Genomic DNA, 25799 nt, shown 5'->3' on the forward strand with positions numbered 1-25799 from the left:
TGGGGTGGGGGTTGGGGGGATGGAGAGAGAGAGAGAGAGAGAGAGAGAGAGAGGAGGAGGGAAGGGAGTGGAGGCGATTGGAAGCTCTCGTCCTGGGCGGTCAAGTCTGTGGCGAGTATTATACCGTAGTAATAAAAACAGGAAACATTGTAAAGATGGAGCGAAACCACAACGTTCACTTTTTATTGGGACTTCCGAAATAAGACTTCCCAGTTTGCGAAAGAATATATCGAACGTAGAATAACGTGTGCACAACAACACGCGCGCACATCTGCATCCGTGTGGTTGTCTCTGGTGGTGTTGCTGGTGCTGATGATGGAGACCCGGTTTTGGCAAAGATCAGTCTCTCTCCACCCGTTCAGCTTCATTCCAGTTCCGACCCATAAACGTGAACAGTAGCACTAAGTCGCTCGAATAAAAAAACTCGCACAAGTCGGACAGGTACGAATCGCCGCCCCCCAAGTCGTACCCTAAGTCGTACATCTGCCCCCCCACCCCCCCCCCCCCCCACCCTCCTCCAAGTCCCCATTCAAGAGTTTAGACTGCGTGGGGTGCAAGTCGTGGCCTAACTTTGCGTAAGTCGTATTAAACGGACCCGACCGATACGAGGTATACGCGGGACGTCCCAAAGCGCTGTGTTTTGTGGGCGAAAGCGGGACGGCCAATTTGCCCAATTTTGTCTTACACCATCGATGACAAGTCTCTGGGATCTACTGCTGTATTATATTGGTGGGATTCTCCCCTTGGTATATTTTAACGTGGGGTGGAGTGTGGGGGGTGGGGGAGTGGGGGGTGGGGTTTGGTTAGTGTTAATTGTAGAGCATATTTATTTGTTCAAAAGAAAAATAAAAAGAAATGGAAGTTAACTTGCAGCTGTTTTTGTCACCCACCCGTGGCCCAAAGGTAGCAGATATCACCACGTTACATAAATAAATTCCAAGCCCCCAACCATTCAGGATTTCATTAAAGTATTATTAGTCTTTTTAAGCGGCTTAGTCACTGGCTGTTTGTAGAGATTGGGGGGGAGAGAGAGAGAGAGGGGGGGAGAGAGAGAGGGGGGGGGGGGGAGAGAGAGAGAGAGAGATGCAGTTAAAAAGGGTGGGAGGGGGGAGGGAAGTGGGGGGAGTCGATTTCACTGCAATCACAGGAACAAATACATGTCATTTAGCCTTTACACCCCACATGGCGACGGTGAGTCGGTGGCTGACTGCAAACCGACCTGACCACACGGCTAAAATGTCTCCCAACTCTTTACAGATCACAACTTTTCAGATATCGGATGCCATCGTTTCTCAGGGCTTCAGTTACAAGAAGCGATGGGGGTTGTCCGGATTTTTTTTTCTCTCTCTCTGTCTCTCTCTCACTCACTCACTCACTCTCTCTCTCTCTCTCACTCTCTCTCTTCTCAGCTGTTTGTTGCCAAGTCTGGGAATGGGTGTCCAGGAGTCTAGATTTCAGAGAGCAGAATGGGTTGGGGGGGGGGGGAGGTTGGAGGTGGGGGTGGGTGGGTGGGGGTGGGGGAGAGAGAGGGGGGGAGGGAAAGGATGGGATGGGGGAGAGAGAGAGAGAGAGAGAGAGAATGGCCCAAATTCGTTAACTTTTTGGTGTGTGTGCAGGAAAATACACTTTGTGGGTGTGTATTTTTGTGCAATTGCAACACACACACACACACATATAATATATATTTCTGGGTGATATAGATACACACATATATATATAATATATATATTAACGTTTCGCCCACAAAATACACAGTCAATTCCCTTTGCACTATATTCTAAGCGCGTAAAGACGTCTCAACCACATTGATATATCAAATACAAGGATTATTCTTCTTATTTTTTATACGTATAAGTCTATATAATATACACAGCTCGGTTTATAAGCTCCCAAATATTATTTAAGATTGTCCCAATATAAGTAAGCATCAATGTCCAGATGCATCTCTCCAGTTTGTTGTTGACCACTGATAAACTAAATAGTGACCTGGAACCTAAATGATTTCACTTTTTGTATAGATTCTCTGTGCAAAACCTGCCCCAAACTTGATTATTGATAATGATAAGTCACGTCGCTTTTCGCTCCCATCTTATAGCGAAATAAAAAGACATTTCCTCTCGATTTAGTGTACAGTTTTGTGTCTTATCCATAGGTTTCCTTTTCATGGGCCACTTGGACAGTCGTTCAGTTATTTGTGTTTATAATCGATATATACATATATATATATGTGTGTGTGTTTGTGGCAAAAAGACCATTTCAGAAGTTTGTCAAAGTCGGCAAATGCACTCATTCTCAACATAAAAACATTTGTCACACTTAATCGCAACTATTCCGTGAATGGTGTGAATGTGTGTGTGGAGGTCTGTGTTAAAAATAATATGTGGGTGTGTGTGTGATTGCAAAACACACCCACACACACACACACATATATATATATATATATATAGTGTGTATTTCGTGTGTATTTCTGTGCAATTCTATATATATTTATGTATGTAGTGCGCGTTGACAAAAATAGCGCTTTTCAAAAGTGAGATTTTGTGCAAATAGTGCAAAATTAGTATTTTATGTGTGAATATTTCAGTGGAACGCAACACATGTGCGGTATTCGGGTATGTGTGTTTTTTGGAATTGCAACACATACACACACACACACACATACACACACACACATATATGTGTATATGTGTGTAGATGTGTTGAATAAATAACACGTTTCAACAGGGAGATTTGGTGCAAATACGGTAGTATTCCCCCCCCCCCACCCCCCCCCCCCACACACACACACACATTATTTGCACTTAAATCTCGCTTTCACCCACAACATACAGTCAAGCCACTTGACAGTATATCCTGTGAAGCGCTTTGGGACGTCTCAGCGACGTGATAAGGCGCAATATCAGGTGCAACGATAATTATTATTATTTAATTCCTTTTGAAAAGTGCAAACAACTAAATCCTCAGCATCAAAACACTTCCCATCACATGTGATGCTAAGACATATAGGCAGATAAGGCGCACACACACACACACGGGGACGTCTCTGTACAACAACTCAAATGGACCATTTTATTTTATTTTATTTCTTCTTTACAATCTCTCGCTCCCTCCTCCAGTTGAGGAGAGGAGGTGATGGGAGATGAGAGAGGAGAGAGAGAGAGATGAGATAGGAAATGAGTGGATGGGGGATTGGGGGGTTGGGAGAGAGAGATGGGGGGGGGGAGGGAGCGGATAAGAGAGATGAGGGAGAGAGAGGTGAGAAGAAATAGGGAGAGGGGTTAGGGTGGGGGGTAAGAGGAGAGGAAATAGGGTGGTGGGGGGGTGGGGAGAGGAAATGAGGGGAGAGGTGAGAGAGAGAGAGAAGGAGAGAGAGAGAGAGAGGAGGTGAAGGTGAGATGAGATGAGAAGAGAGATGGAGAGTGCTCCCACATTAACTCAAATGGTACACTGTAAGGGAGAAAGAGAGGGAGAGAGGAGAGAGAAAAGGGGGGGAGAGAGGTGGAGGAGAGAGAGAGGGGGGGGAGAGGGAGGAGAGGCTTCATATATTAAACTTAAACTTAAATAATACATATTTTTGGAAGGGGGAGAGAGAGAGAGAGAGAGAGGGAGAGGGAGGGAGAGGCTTCATATATTAAACTTAAACTTAAATAATACATATTTTTTGGAAAGGGAGAGAGAGAGAGAGAGAGAGAGAGGGAGAGGGAGGGAGAGGCTTCATATATTAAACTTAAACTTAAATAATATTTTTTTTTGGAGTGTGGGGGGAGGGGGGGGGGGGGGGAGAGAAAGAGAGAGAGAGAGGGGGGGAGAGAGAGAGAGAGAAAATGCCAGCTGGATAATTTTTTTTTGCTGGAGGAGCTTGTGATTGACAAGCACCACCTTGGGTCGGGTTAATCCCGTCTCCTCTCCTGCCTTTTTTTTCCCATAACTCATTTCATCCCTGCGAGATTATGAGTTTGATGGTTGCTGTGGAAACTAACGATAGGGGGTGGTGGGGGGTGGGGGGTGGGGGGTGGGGGGTGGGGGGGGAGGCTAAAAAAAAAAACCCATTACCATGTCTGTGAGCAGACTATTATTCCGTTTGCATAGGGCTGTTTGCAAAAAAAAGGTCGCCACAAAGTCATTGACTGCTAAAACAGGTTTTACACTCAGTATTTCTCTGCCTCTCTCTCTTTCTCTCTCTCTCTCTCCCTCTCTCTCTCTCATAAACCCCCAATCCCCCCCTCCCCCCCTGTCCCCCCCCTCTCTCTCTCTCTTCCACAAAACTCTTAATTTCCCCCTTTTCTTCCCATCTCTTCTTTCTCTCTCTCTCTCTTCCACAAAACTCTAATTTCTCCCCCTCTCTCTGTATTCCATGAACCCCAAATTCTCCCTCTACCCCCCACCCCCCAGCCCCCTCCCCCACCCCCCACCACCCCCCACCACTTCTCTCTCTCTCTCTCTCTCTTTCTCTCTTCCACAACCCCCACTTTTTTTCAAGAATATTTATTTGCAATTTGTTAATCAACACTAAGAATGTGTCTGTGGGAGTGTCGGTGTGTGTCTGTGTGTGAGTGTCTGTGTGTCTGTGCGTGTGTGTGTCTGTCTGTGTGTTTGTGTGTATGTGTGTGTCTGTGTGTCTGTGTGTATGTGTCTGTGTGTGTGTGTGTACGTGTGTGTCTGTATGTATGTATGTGTCTCTGTGGGTGTCTTGTGTGTATGTGTGTATGTGTCTCTGTGGGTGTCTGTGTGTGTGTGTCTGTGGGTGTGTGTGTGTCTCTCTGTCTGTGTATCTGTGTGTCTGTGTGTGTGTTGGAGGGACACAGACTGACTCAATGACAGACTCAATTTACAAGGGTCAACTGCACATCATTAGTTCCCAAGAAAAGCTGCTCATTTTTTTAAAAAAAAGGGAGAAAAGAAAGAAATATAAGTTAAAAATCTGCTCAATGTACACTCCCGAGAGACGGGATATTTGCATTGAATGAATTGGTTAACAGTTGGACCCTTATATGTCAGATTGTCTGAAGTATAAAGATGTATAACAGTCAGTCTTGAAGGTATATCGTTGCAATGGAAGACAAATGTATTCCCCCCCTTTTTTTTCCGCCTTATTGGCAAATGACAAAATGTCACAGGGAGTGTGTGTGTGGATATGTGAGTGTGTGAGACTCGAGATTATTTTACAGAGAACCCTCAAGAGGTGGATTTAATTCGTTTCTTCAGGTCAAAGACATGTTGTCTTTGTGCACTAATGTTGTAACGCAAGTGCAGTGTTAGCAAAACTGGTGGATTATTCACACTGTGTAAAAATAATAATAAAAATAATAATAATCCCTGCATTATTATTATTATTATTGTTATTATTATTATAGCGTCTTATCACGACTTCGTTTTTTTTATTCATTTCACAGGAAATCCATTCTTCTGTGAAATGAATAAAGATTAAAACAAAAGCAAAATTCATTCACAGAATATTCAGGATATTCCGTGAAATGAAGTGACTGTGTATTTTGTGGGCGAAACGTGTGTGTGTGTGTGTGTGTGTGTGCAGTTGTGTTGCAACTCAGGAAAAAATGAAAGGAACAACCTCAAACAGCGTTAATAAAACTTCGATTCATATATATATATATATGGAGATATATATATCATATATATTAATATATATTCAAATAGCGTTAATAAAAATTCGATTCATATATATGTGTGGAGATATATATATCATATATATTCATATCTATTCATATATCTGGGTGACCAATAAGTCATGATATTAAACCTATTAGCCCCTAATAAAAATAATAATAATCATTTCTTTAAGACGTATTAGACATTGGAATGGTATCACGACATTTTGGTCATCCTATACACACACACACATATGTATATATATATATAAAAGCTGCATAAAAATGCTTCGATGTCAATTTCATGTATATAAATGCCCTTTGGACTAATTGATGGGCTCCCAGTAGTTCATTACCGACACAAGGCTGTTGAAGTTAAGGCTGATGTTTAGCACAGTCTGATAACATTTTGTTAACAAGCAGATAACAGTGCTGGGAGATAGGTTTGTTTAGCTGGTTTTTAGATAACCGAACGCCTGGTTTAATGATAGCCTTTCCTTTTGTAAATCATTCCTAACACAGACACGACCCATCTCTCTCTTTCTCCCTCTTCTCTCTCTCTCTCTCTCTCTGTGTGTGTGTGTGTCTCTCGCTTTCCAATTCATTAGGAAACTTAACTCACTCACTTATACTACACATTATTACAGAAGAAACACACACACACACACACACACACATATCTTAATTGGATTAATTTATACCTCTGCTAATAAGAACGCATATGAAATTCTTCAGTCGCTTCTAAGGTCATGTTTTCTTTTTTTTTAAAAAAAACGTTGCATTAAAACACGCACTAATCCATTAAATGGGATGAATTAGTTAACGAATGATTGCATTTTTTAACCTGCAAGAGAGTGATTAGATTGGGATCAAAGGCAGGGAAGGAAAAAAACGTGATGAATCACTGACATTAAAGACAGGCGCATCTTGTGTATAATATTTAACTGTTAACGACTAAAGAATCGAGAAGGAAGGCATTTATAACAGGCAATTGAATGAAACGAGTCTGCATATATTTTTTTTAAAACACTTTTTTTTCTAAGCAATTTATTTGCTGGGGTGGGGGTGGTGGGGTGAGGGGTGTCAATTGATTTTTCTCTCTCTTATTCCCATGGAATTACCTCGTTTGCCAGTGATCTCAAAGCTATGTGGGGACTGAATGACACTGGGAGGGGGAAAAAAAAAGGGGGAGGTGATAGAGATAGAGATAGAGATAGAGAGAGAGAAAATCTTCCCCCACTTCCCCCTGAATCCCCCCCCCCTCCCCACAAAAAAAAATAAAGAAATGCAACTGCTTCTGCGGAATGAATTGCAATGAATTTGTGGAGCAAACCACCAGTCCGGGCAGCCCGACAGCCAGTCAATAAGGAACTGTTTTGCCTGTTTAATCTGCTTCGATATGATCCACTTTATCTCTCAGCCTCTGGGCTCAGCAGAAACCCTTTTGCCTCTGTTTTTGCACCAGATGCTGTCGCTTTCTGTGTCTGCAGTGGCGTGAGGTCCCGGTAGGCGGCGCTGCGCTGCACTCCCGAGTCGCCCAGGACTTCATGGGCACACAGTTACCTTTTGACCAGGAAATCTAACAATAATAGTTAATAATAGTAATAATAATGATAATAATAATAATAGTAATCCTTGCGTTTGACGCGGCGCCTCGTCCCTTTTGTTGAGGCGTCTCAACGCGCTGCGCGGAACGCGCCGCAGACGGTGCGTTTTCATTGGCAAAACGCGGCACGCGGGCGGTCGTGGATTGAGCGGCCGCATTTTTTTGGGGTGGGGTGGGAGTTTGGGGAAGGGGGGGGGGAGAGGGGAAGGTTATTATATAATGAATGCGAGTGAACGAATGCGAACCAAACTATTTGTTTTGTTACAATATAATGGCAAAAAAATATCGCAAAGCAAAAATAAATCAGTTAGGAGTTCAATCGCGACGTCCGGGGACTTGATAATAAGAATCCTCGCATTCGATAGAGCGCCTTATCGCGTCTTCGAGACGTCTCGCAGCGCTTCGCAGAATATACTGTGAAGTTAAATCGACTGTGTATTTTGTGGGTGCAGCGCAAATTAATTTTTATCACTGATATTGTCTCCCTTTCTCTCTCTCTCTCTCTCTCTCTCTTCCTCTCTCCTCCGCCCCCTCCTTTTTAATGATATTTTCAATAATAACATTTTACGCGATTAAACTGCTGGAAAGATAATCGCCTCTCTCTGTGTTGAAAAAAAAAGGCTAGACCGGGAGCTTTTTGATGTACCTGCCCTTTATGTCTTTTTTTTCCTCTCCCATTGCAGAAAGTGAACCAGACATCAGAACCGCTCTCTTTTAATGTTAACCTTTTTGAAATTGTCACTTGTCTCCATTGCAATGTCAGGCAATGCTTTGTACTTTGGAGGGAGGGAGGGAGGGAGGGAAGTGGTGGTAGGTGTTCGTTCGGTAGAAGAGAGAGGGAGAAATAAAGAGAGTCAGCATGATTTAAATTTGTAATAACCGCAATGTTTATTGACTTAACCTGAATGAGCCGTGAGCAACCACAAGACTCAGCCGAGGGGCTCTGTAGTCTTCAGGGAAGACCTTCTCACAAGGGGAACCTTGCAGAGGTGCGTAACCGTAGCATAGCGGTTAGCGAAAGCCCCAGGTTCGATTCCCGGGCGCGAGCAAAACCATAGGCAAGTGTCCTTACTCCACACACGCGCACAGCTCTATTTACCCAGCAGTAAGGAGGAACCCGGTTATAATAATAATAATAATAATAACAATAATAATAATCCTTGCATTTGATATAGCGCTTTTCACGTCAGGAGGACGTCCCAAAGCGCTTCACAGAACACACTGTAATTGACTGTATATTTGTGGGCGAACGCGGCAGCCAATTGCGCACAGCAATGTCCCACAAACAGTCGTAGATTGTAAATGACCAATTTATTATTGTTTTTGGTTTTGGAGGATTATTATTAGGCTCTGTGTGGAGTAAGGAAACTTGCCCAAGGTTTCGCCCTCTGCCTGGAATTGAACTCAGGTCTCTCACTTGAAAAGCGAGTGCTCTAACCACTGAGCTACAGGACTCCACAAGTTGTTAGTTGACTGACCAGATCGCTTTCCCGGGGGTAATTATCCCTCCGAAAAAATACACAGTCAATCCTCTTTACGGAATATTCTGTGAAGCGCTGTGAGACGTCTGAATGATATCAAGTACAAGGATTATTATTAGAGGTTTAGAGCTGTAATTTCAAGAAAGACGCCAGGAAGTATTTTCAAAGGCCTTCCTCTTTGTCCCCGCCTTCAGTCATTCCTCTCACCCCCACTTCCCTTTGCCCTGCACCCCCCCCACTTGATTCCAACCCCCAGCTTGGGTGCAAACCCTCGGCAGTCCAGCGCCTTGGGACGTGTGAAAGGCTCTCTGTGAACGGTTGCCGTTCTTAAAGCAATCGTTTTGCAAAGTTTCAACAGAAAGAAACCTGCCTATTTATTGCATATCCAGAATATCGTGAGAGCGAATTTCTTGAGAGAGGGAAGGAAGGAAGGAAGGAGCGAGGGAGAGAAAAAGGGAGGGGGTGGGTTCATGAACTACATCCCCCCCCCCCCCCACCACCACCTCACATAAATATATAGAAACCAAAAGGTGTTGATTTCACAAGGATTTTGTTGTGGAATCTGGTGGCTGTGTAAGGACTCGGAGATTGTTCAGATCCAGGACCACCGACTGCGAGAGGTTGTAAACACCTCCATTTCATGTCCTGCAAAGGTGTAGAAAGCCGCAGCGCTTCCCACATTGTGAGGCTGTGTAAATACTCCAAACCACTCTCGATCCGGCTCCACTGCCTTTCATCCCCTGTTGTGGGGTCTAATCACCGCTGACTTGTGCTTCAAAGCTGAGATAGACAAAACTATGCCGTGCTCGCCCTGCCCTCTCCGCCGCCTGCGAGCCTGCTTACGCTTTCACCTCAAGTTCATGGGAAGTTCGCGGAGACTTGCAGAGCAGTGGTTAGAGCGCTCACCTCGCCAAGCGAGAGGACCCGGGTTCGATTCCCTGGCGGGGCCAAACCTTGGGCAAGTTTCCTTACTCCACGCGCCCCCCCCCACCCCACTCTGTTTACCGAGCAGTAAGTAGGATCCCGATTGTTAGTCGATTGCTTCAGTGGATTGCTTTCTAGGGATAGTAATCCCTCCAAATAAAAATTCCGTCACTCAATTCATGACTGTTTGTGGGACACCGCAGTGCGCAAATGGCTGCAGTGTTTCGGCCACACAATATGGTCACTCCACTTTACAATATATCCTGTGAAGCGCTTTGAGACGTCTCGAAAACGTGATAAGGCGCTGTATCAAATGCGAGGATTATTATTAAGCATTATTATAAATTCTTGAATCCAATCTGTGAGTTTGGGAGCCGCCTGTGTTTGGTAACTGATCTCTACTCCGTGACTAAGAGTCTGTTTCAAAGGAAACAGGCAGATAGATGATTCCTCCTCTCTGCAATGGTCAGGGAAACGAGAGAGAGCGAGAGAGAGAGAGAGAGAGAGAGAGAGAGAGAAATTTTCCCAAACTCTGATAAAGAAAACTGTTTCCCAATTAAGAGTTTTTCCACAATTCTGCGCCATTGTAAATTTGAAGACAATACTTTCTGACAGGTGGAATTTCAGTTCCCAGTTGCCTCCTTCCAGTTATATTAATAATAATCCTTGCATTTAATATAACTCCTTATTATTTTCTTGACGTCTCAAAGCGCTTCGCAGAATATACTGTGAAGTGAATTGACTGTATATTTTGTGGGCGAAACGCAGCAGCCAATTGCGCACAGCAGCGTCCCCACAATCAGTCGTAGATTGAGTGACCAAACCATTATTATTTTTTTAAGGGATTATTACCCCCAGAAAAGCAATACGCCAATCGACTAACACTCGGGTTCCTACTTTACTGCTAGGTAAACAGAGGCGTGTGTGTGGAGCAAGGAAACTTGACCAACATTTCGCTCTGCCCGGGAATCGAACACGGTTCTCTCTCTCTCTCTCTCTCTCTCTTTGTATTTTAATTTCGCGACTTGCAAAATTATAAACCATTCGGGTCTCCAGACACAATGGGAATGTCCCAAAGAACATTTTAAAGGCAGGCTGTTATCTGTGATCTTATCATACAGTCAAGAGCTGGTCAGGAGGGTCTGAGAGTAGAGCCTCTCAAATTTACTGGAATTCTTTGAGGAGGTAAGTAAATTAGTGAATAAGGACTGCCCTAGGGATATCACTTACCTTGTGTGTGTTTTTCAGGAGACATTTGATAACGCTTCGCTTGCGAGGTTCTCACAGAGAGCAGCGTCTCATGGAATTAGTTCTAAATTGGCCAAGTGATTGGAAATTGGTCTGGAAATAGAAAGCAAAAGAGACGATAACAAATGACAAGAGCTTCTCTCTTGGGGGTGTAAGGGGGGGTGATGGAGAGCAGCGACTGGTCTTGTCTACAGGGAATCTGTGCCCCCCCCCAGCTCCACAGGCTTGACATGTCAGTCACCTGCTCTCAGTCTTACAGTTTCTTCCCCCATTACCCCGGCCGACAATCCCCCAAATAAAATTGCTCGTTCATTTCACGGCTGTTTGTGTGGGGACATCGCTGTGCGCAAATTGGCTGCCGTGTGCACCAACAAATTACACAGTCACTACACCTTACAGTAAAAGTGGACAGCGAATTGACTGTATATTTTAAGAAGTGAAGTACGGTGAGACCTTTTGATAACGCTCTACATCAAACGAATAGATTATATATAATCAGCCTGGACTGTGTGAGCTCAACCTCTCATGGGCACTTTACTGCATTTTACAGTGAAATTCTATGAAGCCCTCTGGGACGTCCTCCCGACGCGAAGGGCGCTAATACCGAATGCAAGGATTATTATTATTATTATTATTAATAAGATCATTTTCTTCAAATAATAACCTTCGTATTTGCTGTAACACTTCTCACGAATGCCTCCGAGCACTGGACAAGTAACTGCTGTTAAGTGCAGTGACTTCGTATTTGTAGGCAAAAAAAGGGAACCACCGATTTGCTCACCGCGCACACAGCCAGTTATAATTTATCAGGGAGGGAAGATGAACGCAGGCACAGTCAAAAAGAAAGGTCTTGAAACATTTAAAAACGTTACACTTTACGTCTTAAGGCTAAGGTTATGTCCATGAAAATCCAGCAATTGGCTGCCACGTTTCACCCCAAAAATGCAGTCGCTTTACAGTTTATTCTGCGAAGCACTTTCAGACGTCTCGAAGTTGCTGTATCGAATGCAAGGATTATTATTATTATTATTATTATTATTATTATTCACTCCACAAGTGGGTCATGACTTCTCGTTCTGCCAATGAAGCCTGAAGCCTTGGAAGAATGTGTTTATGGTACAGTAAATGTAATGACTTGTTTGCACTGTGAACAAATGCCAAGTGACACCTGCACCAGCTGAAACGTGGACTAGACTGCCTTGGGAGGCGGTGGAGGCAGATTGTGTCACCGAGATCCAGAGGGAATTAGATAGCTGGAGTATTTGGTGATGAAATCAATCGAGGCGTCTGAGAGAAAGAGCATCATAATCCTTGACATTTGATCCAACCCCTTATGAAGTCAAAACGTCTCAAAGTGCCACACAGGATTTTACTGCGAAGGTTAGTGACTTTGTATTTGTAGGCTAACACGGCAGAAACAATTTGCACAGAGCAATATCCCCACAAATAGCCCTGAAGCTACGAAATAGTTAATATAAAGTAGATCTAATGGTGAGTATACGAGGAACTTCTTCACACAGAGGGCGGTGAGAGTGTGGAACGGGTTATTACCCCCAGAAAGCGATCCGCTAATCGACTTAACAACCGGGTTACTACGTACTGCCGGGTAAACAGAGGTGGGTGGAGTAAGGAAACTTGCCTAAGGTTTCTCCCTGCCCGGGAATCGAAGCAGGTCCTCTCGCTGGCGAGGCGAGCGGTCTGATCAATACACCGCAACAGGACTCCAGTCTCAGCGCGTCATGGCTGGGAATTGTTGTTCACACAAGATATCACCGTGAGCCAAAATGAAGTGTTTCAAATAGTGTATTTTGTGAGATTAGCGTTCTTTTGATTTACAAATCAAGTATTTTCCACACTGTCAATCACCAGCTCTGTACTTGCACTCAGTAGATGAGCTGAGAGATGCAGAGCGCGGATTTACTTTAAACACACGCTGTTAACTCCAGCTGAGAAGCAATCGATGGCAACCTCATATTTAATCACCCTTAAATAATAATTTAGAGCAGAAGGTGTCACTAAAACAGCTTGGGAACCTCCCAGTTTCAGAAACAGTGGGGAACTGAACCCTGGAACTCAGAGAGAGATGAGAAGGGTCAGATTGCTCTCTGTTTAACCCCTGCGCTAATGCCTGGGGAGGTTCATTAAAAAGAGATTGCGGTAGATCCCACATGCATGAACTAGTGCTCAAACCACCTACAAAAGCATGAACACTAATATGTACTAATATGCTAACTCTACTCTGTGTCAGTCACTGTGAACTTAGCCTCACCCTTTCAACAACAGGTGAGCGGATCATAAGCTCAGGCCTGTTCTTCCCCATCACAAAAGAAAAGGACATTTCTCCTGGTGTCCTGTCCTGGCCAAAGACCTTCCAGATAAATTGACCATTCACCTATCCGGAAGGGCCGACCAGTCTCTGGGGGCAGGGAATCCTCCCACTCAGCTCCCGTTAACCCTGCAAGCCAAAGCCCTAACGGGTAGGGTGGAATGTTCTGCTAATAATAATAATAATTCCATGTCCCAACAACTCTCTGAATGATAAAAGGTTCTCCTAAACCCTCCTTCTTTTAGTGGAAGCCCATAGCGTAGTGGTTAGAGCGCTCACCTCGCAAGCGAGAGGACTCGGGGAAGATTTCCTGGCGGGGCGAAACCTTAGGCAAGTTTCCTTACTCCACACGCCTGTTTGCCGAGCAAACAGCGGTTGTTAGTGGATTGGCGGATCGCTTTCCAGGGGTAATAATCCCTTCCAAAAGAAAAACTGGTCATTCAATCCACGGCCGTTTGTGGGGACGCTGCCGTGCGCAATTGGCTGTCGTGTTTCGCCCACAAAATACACGGTCCATCCATTCACTTTACAGTATATTCTGTGAAGCGCTTTGAGACGTCTCAACAACGTGATAAGGTGTTTATTAAATGCAAGGATTATTATTATTATTTCTATTACCTTATTGCCTGGTTGATAAATAAAATCCCTCTCCCAGATATTCATCTACTGCTTGTAGTGCAAGGATCAAATCTACACCCATTAGCGAAGTATAAATGCTGGAGTTTTTTTTTAATGCACAGGTTGGATATTGGAAGAGATAGCTTTATAAAATCATTGGGCCTTCAAGTAAAGGTGAAATTACAAGCCCATAAAGTCAATTATGGTCAATAGAAAGGGTATCACAAGGTGCTGATAAGATTCCAATACAATAATAAGGAACGGGGGAGCAATCTCATGCGGGTCTTGATTTTCTCTACATAAGTAGCATTTCAGCGTCCAGAATTTAGCAAATTATTAACAGCGTTCATTTTGAACCCGATTTCCTTCCAGCGTCTTGTGAACTACAGAAAATCTTTAATGTCCACCTGAACGGGAAGGCGGGTGCCTTGATTTAACTTACTATTCGAAAACAACAGCGGGCTTGAGGGGCTGAATGGCCTCCTCCTGTTCCTGGTTTCCTCCCTCCCCTCCCCACATGCCCCTCGATTCCCTTTTCCCGTTGCGAGACATTCAACCAGTGTATTCTCATCACGCAACTGCTCGATTTTTTTTCTTAAAAAAATGTAATTTATTCTCTTAATAAATGTTAGCAATACGTTATTTGGGGTTACAATCATCACGCCACTGTTGGTTGAAGCAATGAGAGTTCCAAGCAGAGAAGATAAAATATATTACAAGAGTAACTAGGAAGATGACACTGCGTACACGAATGCAAAAAAATGATTGTGTGTGATATATAATACAAACTTTCATTTAAAAAATATACAATTAATTACACGAAAAAAGGCAAACAATGAGTTTTTTTTATTCTCTGGGCCTTTTTCTCTCTCTATCCCTGTCTCTCTGGAAATGGGTGGAATCCCTAGGCAATTTGCGCACTGCACAAAGACGTTCATAACTCGGTTCTCTCGCTCTGCGCTGGCTCTCTTTCTCTCTCGCTCTCTCGCCACTGCCGCTCTTTCCAATAACTACAGTCAATAGGGGGAACGTGGGCTGATTGTGCTCTCTGTCTCTATCTCTCAGTGCGCTCGAGATTTCTTCCTCTTGTGTTTCTTCTCCTTTTTCTTGTTGACGCATTTGTTGCAGAACCACTGGACCTCATCGGGCGGGGCTGCGGTAATCCCAACGCAAGGCCTGGTAAAAGAAACAAACAGCCCACGTGAGTCAATAATCCTCGTATTTGACCCAACACCTCAAATCGCTTCACCAGGGATTTACTGTGAAGGGTTAGTGAATTTGAAGGTGAAAGCCGTAGATAATTTGTGTCCAGTAACGTCCTCCCAAACAATCATGGAGTCTTTAGTGTCCACCAGAACAGGCAGCCAGGACCTCGGTTTAACGTCTCATCTGATGGAGGCACCGCCGTCAATGCAGCGCTCCACCTACACCTCACCAGAGGGTCAGTGGAGCGTATGAGCGAATCGGAACTCACTCTAATTACCCAAGTGTTGCCGCTTATGAGCTGTAAGGACCCAACACTCGTTCAATAATGCCTGCAAACTTTTTGGCTACGTGGGGACATCACATTGTAGCCACGGATCAAAACAAACAGCGAATGTTACGCCACATATAGACAATCACTGGTACAAGGCAGAGTGCTAGTAACCCAGCTGGAGTTTGTATTCGACTGCTGGTTTAGGTCTGCTGTTTTACCAGCCTCGCTCATCAGGAATCGCTTGCTACCAAGAGGGAAGGGAGACTTCAACGTTAGCTCCAAATCCACAACTCAACGTTCAAATTTTCTTACCAATGATACCAGTCGTCGCAGTCGTCACAGCCGATCATCGGGCTGCCATCGTCCGGCTTGTTACAGCCGGGACAGATCCAGATCTTGTTGCCCCATTCATCCCGGATCTGCCGAGTAAAAAGACCAATTGCTTAGATAAATGAACAATAAAAACTGTGGGCAGTGGGGATGACAGAGAATGAGGTTTTGTCATTCAGGTAACCCTCAGCAAAGATCATGATTCTGTCCTTTTTCAAGGCCCGTCTCAAGACCTTCCTATTCGACCGTCCATTTGGTCAACTTCCCACCGCCATCCCTATTCCACTCCTTGTGACTCTATTCTCCAGCTCTGGTGCAAACCCTTCAGTGCCCAGCAGCTTGGGTCCTCCCGATGTGACAGGTGTTGTATAAACGCAATTTCTTGTTGTCATCGAGTTTTGAAGGGATTTGAGGCGGGTGGAGTAAGGAAACTTGCCTAAGGGTTCGCCCTGTCCGGGGATCAAACCCGGGCAAATGGGTTCCAACCTTCATCCAAACCTTCCTTTGAGCTTCCAAATGTGTTCAGCCTCTCAGTGAGCAATGGTGCTGAGCGCCGGGAGAAATAAACTACAGAGATTTAGCTCAACAAACTGTGAAGAATGACATAGTGAGTTATATTTATTCTATAGGAAAAGACCTAAGGGTGAAGAGAGGACATGGCTTGTGACAAGGCCAGTCAGCTAGTCTTTGACATTAAAGGCGCTACACTGACATTGAATAGCAGTTATTATTATTACACTGATTCTAATTATTGCTATACTAACTCAAACCCTGCTGTGTCATCAATGTTCTCTCAATATCAAACTGCCCCTATTCCAAAAGTGAAGCATCTTGTTCCAGTATTTCCCCTTGAGCCAGTTCTATGGGTGTAGCCAACAGTTCTGATGTAAAAGGGAAACTGTGTGAATAATGATTGAGGGCTGGGAGGATGCGGGTGTGTGTGTGTATGTGTGTGTGTGTGTGGAGGTCGAGGGGACAGGTGGTGGAGTGTGGAGGGGAAGAGAGAACAGAAGCAGAACGCAGACGCACCCAGACACCATCTCTCAACACAACCTTTCAATTGGTACAAGACCATGTGAAACGAACGTTTCTTAAGCAGAGCCCTGTAAAGTGTGTTAAAAGGACACAACTTCGCGTGATTTGCTCGATCGCGCTGAACTACAGGTTTGAGAAAATCAAAGGGCTGAAATAGCAGTTATTGGTTAACCATTTGAATCCTCCGCCCCCGCCCCCCCCTCCCTTCCACCCCCATCACCATATTATTTTCTTTCGACCCAAGGTGTCTGTGTGAAGGGCTACAGGAATGATAATTTGCCAGTTCACAAAGCTTAGTTAGCATTCCTTGTAGCACTGAGGTATGTGTAACGTGTCTCTGTCAGAGTCCAGCGCAACAGGAACATCCAGAAAGACAACTGCTGCGGGTGAAATCCTATAAATAATTTGCTGCACAACATCCATCACCCACGAGACAGCTCGATCCCAAAGTCCACTGAACATGGTTAGCAGCGCATTTGGGCTTCAGGCCCAGAAAGTATTGCCCATCATAATAATAATAATAATAATCTTGCATTTGATATAGCACCTTATCATGTCTTCGAGCCGTCTCAAAGCGCTTCACAGGATACACTGTAAAGTGGAGCGACTGTGTATTTTGTAGGTAGATAGTTTGTGCCCAGCAGTGACCCACAAACAGCCATGGATTGAGTGACTGATGATTTTTTATTTGGGAGGGGATTGTTGGCCAGGACACCGGGAGAGAGAAACTCCACTTCTCTTTTCGAATAGCGCCGTAAGATCCTTAACGTCCACCCAAACAGACAGACGGGGCCTGGGTTTAAAGTCCCTTCCGACTATCTCTTTATGGTCACCATGCGCACGGCGGAATTTTTATCCTTAGGAGATAAACACCAGCCAACTGAGAGGAAACCTCCAGCTCAGGTGCTGAGTTGGTGATTCCACAGCCGAAGCTTTCTGCAGCCCAATGCTCGTCATTCACTACGCAGATTGCACCCACAAAAGTGTCAACGCAGGAAATGTAGGTGCAAGTTTGGTAAAGATGTGCAGACACCAGTCAGTGCTTTGCTGAGCCATGCGAATTAATGTGGTTCCAGATTTGTTTTTTAAAAAAAATCAGAAACGGGGCAGAAACCTGCCCCTGGCTTAGTTAGCAGATTTGCTTGTAGGAAGTGGGGACAGTGTGGGAGGATGTAATAGTTTCTTTCCTCGGCTCTCTGTTTTACGGGGCAGAGAGGGTGGGGTTAAGTTTTATTGCAAAGGCAGCAGAAGACAAGGCAAAAGCGAGGCCTGAAACGAGACCACCTACTCAATCGGGGGACATTTCAGCCGGCTGCACCATTTGCTCTGGCTCCAGAAAACACCGCTGAGATCGATCTCCCTTTCAAGATCACAAGATGTGGCAGAATCATACTGTTTTACAGAACAGACAGAAGCCATTCAGCCTACAACAACTTGCATTTGACTTCTTTAAGCTACTCTCTATTTAGTCCCATTCCCCAGCTCTTTACCCATATCTTTTTTCTATCGTTTTTCACATATTTATCTGGATTTGGTTCAACCACCATCTCTGGCAGTGCATTTCATGTCCCAATAGAATCATAGGATCTTATAGCTCAGAAGGAGGCCATTCAGCCGATCGTGCCTATGCAGGCTCTTTGAAAGAGCAATCCAACTAGTCCCACTCCCCCGCTCTTACCCCCATAACCCTGCAAATTTTTCCTTTTGAAGTAAATATCTGATTCCCTTTTGATAGCTTCTATCGAATCTGCTTCCACCACCCTTTCAGGCAGGGCATTCCAGGTCGTAACAACTCGCTGCGTAAACCTGGGCATTCTAGGTCGTAACAATTCTCCTCGTCTCCCCTCTGGTTCTTCTCTCAATTATCTTAAATTTGTGTCCTCTGGTTACCGACCCACCCGCTAGTAGACACACTTTCTCCTTATTTACTCTATCAAGCCCCCTCATAATTGTGAACACCTCCATTAAATCTCTCTTAAACCCAAAACAACAACAGCTTGCATTTATATAGCACCCTTCACACAGAGTAGCGTCCCCAGAGCGCTTAACACTTCTCCATACAACCTGTCTTGTGATCCTAAGAGTTTTTATTGCTCTAGGTGGTTAAATAAAGACTTAAAGAGTAACGGTGAGTGGGTAGATGTGACACACAAGTCCATATAAGTGTGAGGAATTGCTATGAAGTCTTTATTCTAGACTCAGAGCAATTGACTTTAAGTTACTACTTTCAAGACAAGCAGAGTGAGAGATGTGGTTTGGAACCAGAAACTCGGGCTGATTTGCTTCATCTTGGAATTTAAAAAAAAGCTTCCTTCCTCCCTTTAAGATTAAAACACTGCTTGTGATTTGCAGAATTAGGAGAATGGTAATGACACCAAATGTGATAAATAGAAACTGAGACGTTACTCACCGCAGTCTGAGCTGATTAGATTCCACCAGTTTCCCTAACACGCACACTCTGGGGTCCCCAAACCTTGGCTCTTGCCAACCTGCGCCTAATACATTCCTAGCAAAATTAGGTAAGCAGAATGCATCCCTCCAGGGAGAGAGAGCGCATTCCATTCTGACAATCTATCTCTGGGATTTCCATGTGTTCGTGGGATACACGGAATTCTCAGCTCGGTTTGAAGACTTTTGATGGGTTTCTGAATCTATCAGACATCCGGCTGAGCAAAAAAAAATGATAATAATTACTCACCACATAAGTACTGACGGTCTCTGTGACCACACTCCTGACGGGTGTCTTTGAGGAACCTGCTGCAGTGGCTGAAGGAGATGGAGTAGCGGGAGCTGGCGAGGCAGTTGTTGCCACAGGCAGGGGGGCAGGGTGCGGTGGCGGGGGAGGTGCCGGAGCTGGAGGTGGGGTCTTTGGGCGACTTGCACTGGGCGCCGGCTTTGACTCTGTCACCGGGACCACCTTGCTGATGACACTGCAAATCGAAACAGAGAATCGCGGTTAACGCATTTTGGCCATCAGGAAGAACAGTCTTGTGGCTCAGAGTTATATTTCTATCCTACATTTACAATACATACACACATGGTGTCCACAAACTCCTATTACCCCATGCTATTTTTCCTACAGTGCACTGGCCAACAACTGACACGAATGATAATAATTGTATTTAGAACTACTCGATTGTCTTCAGTACAAGTGTTTAACTGTATTTAGACGTCCAGAGGATCGATGTGTGTGTGTCAGAGCACCATCATTTCAGCTCCTCCGTAGTCGCATATCATTGTTTTGTAACAGGGGGATAACAGGACTTTGTGGACACTCACAAAGTTTACCAGAGCATTATGCAAGTTAAGTTTACAACAACTCATGTATTTTAAGGCCACTACTTTAAATAGTCCAGGCATTTTTGGTACAGTGCCTTTCACTTCGAGTAGACTTGTCAAAGTATTTCACACGATATACGGTAAAGTGCAGTGACTGTGTATTTGTAGGCGAACGCAGTAGCTAATTTGCAATAGTAATGCCCCTCAAACAGCCATGATGTGAATGAGTGGCTTTATTTGGAGGATTGTCAGTCAGTGCCAAGGGATGTTTAACATCCACTTGAACACAGACGGGACTTCAGTTTAATGTCTCATCCAAAGGACAAATTGCTCTGACAATTCAGCGCTTCCCCCACACACACAACAACTTGCATTTATATAGCACCCTTCACACAGGACATTGTCAGAGCTCCAGCACTGTACTGAAGTGTCAGCCTGGACTGTGAGTTCAAAGTCCCTGACGTGGGGCTTGAACCCACATCCTTCTGACTCAGAGGTGAAAGCACTACCACTGCACCAGGCTGATACCTGAACTTCCATAGAGAGTACATGTGTGTAAGCCACACATAGTTCTGTGTGTCACTTCTCTCTTGCCACGTGACTTCAGGTAAGAGCAGTGCTTCCAGTACAGTAGGAAGGGCAGAGTCTGAACTCTGAACGTTAGTTAAAAAAACTTTTCAAGGGCAGAATGCGGAGGAACAAAAATAGATGGACCGAGAGCAATGTTTTTAATGAAGAAAAAGCTAGTCCTAAGGCAACTTTAAGACACTTAACATGTAATATTAAGGCAATATTGTTGGATCTGACTGTGTGGTAACCCACAGAGTTTCTTGCTTTCAAAACGACTGCGTTCAATTAAGTTTCTCTGCGTCGAATCTCAATGGGAGTACGTGGGACAGAAGAATGTCCCCACGGAACATTTCGGAACGGAAGATCATGTCAGACACTTCTTGGCTGTAGCCAAAGAGTAATTAAAGTAATTAATCAAAGAGAATACATTTACTTTGCACATCTTGATCCAGGGCCGTTGTGCAGTATCCACTTCAAACCAAACGTGGTTTGATAAAGAGCTGAACCAGAACAGAATTTCTTCTGGTATTACGAACAATCTCTCCCTCCCCCACCACCCGGTTGGCCGTAGGAAAGAATCTACCTAAAAAAACTTTGAACTCAGTCTAGGTTAACACTCCAGCGCAGTGCTGGGGGGAGTCCTGCCTTGTTGGAGGGGGTCACCCTTGGGGTGAGACATTAGGCTTGTTGAGGTCCCATGACTTTAAAGGTTCCATGGCAATATTTGACAAGACAAAGGGGTTTCTTTCTTCCTCACCAACAGTCCCCCAGATAAAAACCGGATCATTCACTGAGACATTTCAATGTGATAATGTTCTATATCAAACAAATGGATCATTATGTTTTTTAATTTTTAGGTAATTCGTCCCAATGTCTTGTTTGAAACATTGGCTGCTGCTTTCAATTCCAAATTCACAGACATAATAACAACTTGCATTTATAAGTTGCCCTTCACTAAGGATAAAGCCTTCGAGCTCTACACTACAATTCACAGAAAAGCTATGAAGTGCTGAGACGTTTCAAATAGAAGAATTATTAAGGACATAAGATGAAAGAAGACCAAGGTCCAACCAGTTCGCCTTCCACTATCCCGGCAAAATATTTTGCCTACAGCAAGGCCCCACAAACCAATTTGGCTGTACGAATATTGGCCAGGACACTGGGAGAAACTCCTTTCCCTTTACAAACAGTGCCACGGGATCTTTAATGTCCCTCTGAACAGGCAAATGGGGCCTCGGGTTACCATCTCACATGAAGAACAGCACCTCTGGCAATGGAGTGCTTCCCCAGTGCTGAACCTACAACCTTCTGACTCAGTGGAACGAGCCACAGCAACCGAGTTACCTGACCTGTTCCTCTACTGAACCGCTGTAGTTTATCTCCTCGTGAAGTTCTTGTCAAAAATGGTATTAAAATTGACTCGAGAAAAATAGTCCCTGTATTCGGGCAGCTGTGCAGTTTTATACCACTCTTATCGAACTGAGGGAGGGCAAAGTGAAGACCCTTCATAGTGTGCTTGACGACTTACATCGACTAGTCTTGACGAATATATATTGTACGTAGACGGAGGTTGTTGAAGAAAGGAACAATTTTTTGACCTTTGTGTGACATCATGTTCCAACTTTGGAAAAGAGCACAGAGGAAATTCTTTTTTTTAAAACAAAGTTTGGGGTGGGTGGATTCAGGCGATAATCAAACGTTAGAAGTATTTTAAAAGGTGTTTGAGCCTCCAGTTATTTTTCGTACATTGAAACATTACTCTCCTTGGATTTTCAAAAAGAAGAGAGAATTCGGAGTGGATTTAGCTGTATACTTATATGATATAGAGTCCCATAGCGTAGTGGTTAGTGCGCTCGCCCCGCAAAGGGAGATGGCCTGGGTTCGATTCCCGGGTGGGGCGAAACCTTATGCAAGTTTCCTTACGCCACAAGCCTCTGTTTACCTGGCAGTAAGTAGGGATCTGGTTATTAGTCGATTGTTGGATCTCTTACCAGAGGTAATAATCCTTCAAAAAAAATTCAGTCACTCAATCCACGACTGTTTGTGGGACACTGCTGGCTGCAATTGACTGCTTTGCCCACAAAACGCACAGTCAATCACTTTACAATACATTCTGTGAAGCGCTTCGAGATATATGGTAATGCAAGGATTATTATTATTATGCATAGATGAACATTAATAGTCAGGCCATTGTTGCAGCAGCAGCACTAAAATATTGGTAAGATCTAAAGATATAGGTGGATGTAAATAGTCTGCCCTGTGGTTGTTAGTTCGGAGAAAGATGAAGTCTTTCTCCTGGTAATCCTAACGTCCGTTCCCTCCTCATCCAAATTCACCCCCAAATTCATATGAATTGTTTTTTCAGCTCGTTGTTGTTTATGGGCGTTGCTGGCACACGTTGGCTGCCGTCCCACTGTCTGTTTTGTATTCTATTGCATTTTGAGACAATTAGCCCACACATCTCCGACACTTTTATGTGACGGGTACTATATGAATGCAAATTTTAATCAGAATCATCATTATTAATATACTACTAAGCGATATGGGGCATCAATTTCACATCATCATGCTTTTGAGTGGGGGCGGGAAGGGGGTTGGGGCAGTGGGGTGGGGTATGAGCAGACCAGAGAGGAAGAAGGTGCTAGGAATATGAGGGGATTGTTGTGTAAGGGTAAGGACCTTGAAGTTGATCTGTTCCCAGACAGGGGGCCAAAGGAGCCAGGTGAGGAATGGGGTTAATAAGCGCTCTGCGACGCTACCCTGCGTGGAGGCCATATAAATTCAAGTTGTTGTTGCTAATAGCCATGAGTGTTTGGTGCAGGTAAGGAAACAGGCAGCAGAGTTTGGGATTAGAACGAATAGTGAACTGCCTCCACTGCAGTGATGATGGACTATAATACCAACACGACTGCTCCCTTACCTCTCAAAGAATAATAATAAAAAAAACCTTGCATTTGATATAGCGCCTTACCACGTCTCAAAGCGCTTCACCGTAAAGTGGATTGACTGTGTATTTTGTAGTGAGCATTACAGCAATCATAAATAGAGAGAAATGTTTTCCTAGTGAAAAGAAACATTCAAAATTCTCATGTTAAGTAGAACAGCACAACCTAAACTTCCATCATATTCTCTTCAGCGACCACCCAACCTCTCAGCTTAATGACGTGCAGTATCAGCATTAGCTAACATTATTCAAGTGATAAAAATCTGATACGCAGTGTATAAAACGGGAGTTATTTGAGTAAGATATGAGAACGTCTCAATGATTAAGGGCAATGTATACTTGTGCTGTGTAAACCGCAGTTTCCAAATTAACATTGTGGAGAAGTGCAGACACTCAAATGATTCGAAGAGCCTGAGTACAATTTATAACCATCCAGTTAAAGACGCAAAGATTTTGGGTTGTAAAATAAGACTTGTGACTCGAGGGGCAGAAATGTATGGCCTCGTAATTCATTACCATCATTAAGTTGACCTGATCCTGAACTCAAAGGAAAAGGGGAGTGGGAGGGGGTAATGTCCCAATCATGGCCATTTGTGAGATACCCGGACAGTATTTTTAGTTTTGCTTGGATGTGGGAAAGTTTGCATCGCTGCTAAAATGGTTTGAAATAACTGAGGAGTCTAATCAGCAAGAAAAGGGCTAACACAAAGGACAGGAGGTTATTAGGCTGGTACTTAAAAGCCATTCTGAAGACATGACCTAATCCAATACTTCCTTCCTAAAGTAATAGTCAGCAACAACCGGAGATTGGGAATATCACAGATGTCTGGTCAACTCAAGCGGCAGTAACGTCTGGGAAGCTCTGCTTAGTTTGCGTCTCAATTAATGCTGCAATCAATGACATTCGCTCGCCTCGCAAGCGAGAGGACCTGGGTTCGATTCCCTGGCAGGACGAAACCTTAGTCAAGTTTGCTTACTCCACACGCCTCTGTTTACCTAGCATTAAGCAGGAACCCGGTTGTTAGTCGATTGGCGGATCGCTTTCCGCGGGTAATAATCCCTCAAAAAAAGAATTGGTCACTCAATCCATGACTTTTTGTGGGACGCTGCTGTGTGCAATTGGCTGCCGGGGTTCCCCCACAAAATAGTCAATTCACTTTGCAGTACATCCTGTGAAGCGCTTTGAGATGTCTCAACAATGTGATAACGTGCCACGTGAAATGCAAGGATTATTATTATTATTATTATTATTTATTATCCGAAGGTAATTCAGGATTTGCATTCAAAGGTTTGCCATGAAAATGCACTCTGACACATGGGCGCAAATGCAAAAGATTTATAGTAGAGTGTTTGTAATCTGCAATTCATTGTCACAAACCATAGTTGTGCACAGATTTTTTTAAAAGGAGTTTAATAATAATAACAACACTAGTGCAAAATGGCTGCAATTGTCTAGCAAAAGTGTTTATGTTCCTGTTAAACAAGCCGCCAACCTGATTGGCGAGGAACCCAGTGCTGTTGTCATATATTTGGCCTGATATAAAACTGAAGCCTCAATAAATATATTCAGCGATTGGGAAAAAAAATTCCGAACAAGCTTCTTTTCTTCCGAGCTTAAGCCCCCGATTTCCACGGTTAACTCCTGTTCGATGCTGAAAACTTCGGGAAAGAGTTGTCAAGAGAGAGCCTCGTGTGTTCAGAGGTTCTCTTTTTCTGAGAGAGTTTGTCTTGCAAATGACAATTATCCTCCCCACTTTTTTTTTAGCTTCCAGTGTATCACCTTTGCTTGGGCTGAGTTCCTGAACGCTTCCTACAGCCGGCTGATTCAGTCTCGACCTGCGAAACAAACACTGCCCCACAGCTGTGCTTAATAACGGCCCCATGGTGCTTACATTTCACCATTTGTACTCCTGGTCATGCTGGGCTAACTGCTGTAGACAGTGCTCCCATTCATGCTAACGTGCTGCAAAAGGGGCTTCCACCAGTGTCCCTTTACCTTAATTCCTCACCCACAAAAAGGTGAGTTATATAGACCAGGGTCACAGGGCTGAAATGCAAGCCTGCTGCTGGACAAGTTAGCAATAAGTCAATGCTTCCCGCCCTCCTGACCACACAGATCGAGGGAAGGTTAGACCCATTCATGGTGAGAATAAAGCAACGGCAGTAGTTTAATAACCCCCTATTATTTGGCTATTGTGTACAAACATTATATGGCCTGCCATATAATTTACCTGATACCGCAAAGTGCTTCGGCCACTTAAGGCCACACAGCGTTAGTTAATTCAATGGGTTTAGCAGAACTGTGGCTCATTAAACAATTTTCTGAAGACTCGTAAGACGGGCAATTGCCTCAAA

At 44.2% G+C, this 25799-nt stretch overlaps 1 protein-coding gene across 1 annotated transcript in view; it reads right to left on the reverse strand.

Annotated features, from left to right (window-relative positions):
• Positions 1-14395: 14395 nt before the first annotated feature.
• The window catches only part of taf3 (TAF3 RNA polymerase II, TATA box binding protein (TBP)-associated facto), a 114645-nt gene continuing 103241 nt past the window's right edge, over positions 14396-25799 (reverse strand). Inside the window, exons 5-7 of the mRNA XM_042335462.1 lie at positions 19350-19581; positions 15599-15705; positions 14396-14985 (exon numbers count right to left, since the gene is read on the reverse strand). Coding sequence (XP_042191396.1) covers positions 14871-14985; positions 15599-15705; positions 19350-19581 — 454 coding nt within the window. The 3' untranslated portion in view covers positions 14396-14870. The remainder of the gene's footprint in view (positions 14986-15598; positions 15706-19349; positions 19582-25799) is intronic.

The sequence above is a fragment of the Callorhinchus milii genome, unplaced genomic scaffold, assembly GCF_018977255.1.
Source record: "Callorhinchus milii isolate IMCB2004 unplaced genomic scaffold, IMCB_Cmil_1.0 Scaffold5, whole genome shotgun sequence".
In the NCBI taxonomy this organism is placed as follows: Eukaryota; Metazoa; Chordata; class Chondrichthyes; order Chimaeriformes; family Callorhinchidae; genus Callorhinchus; species Callorhinchus milii.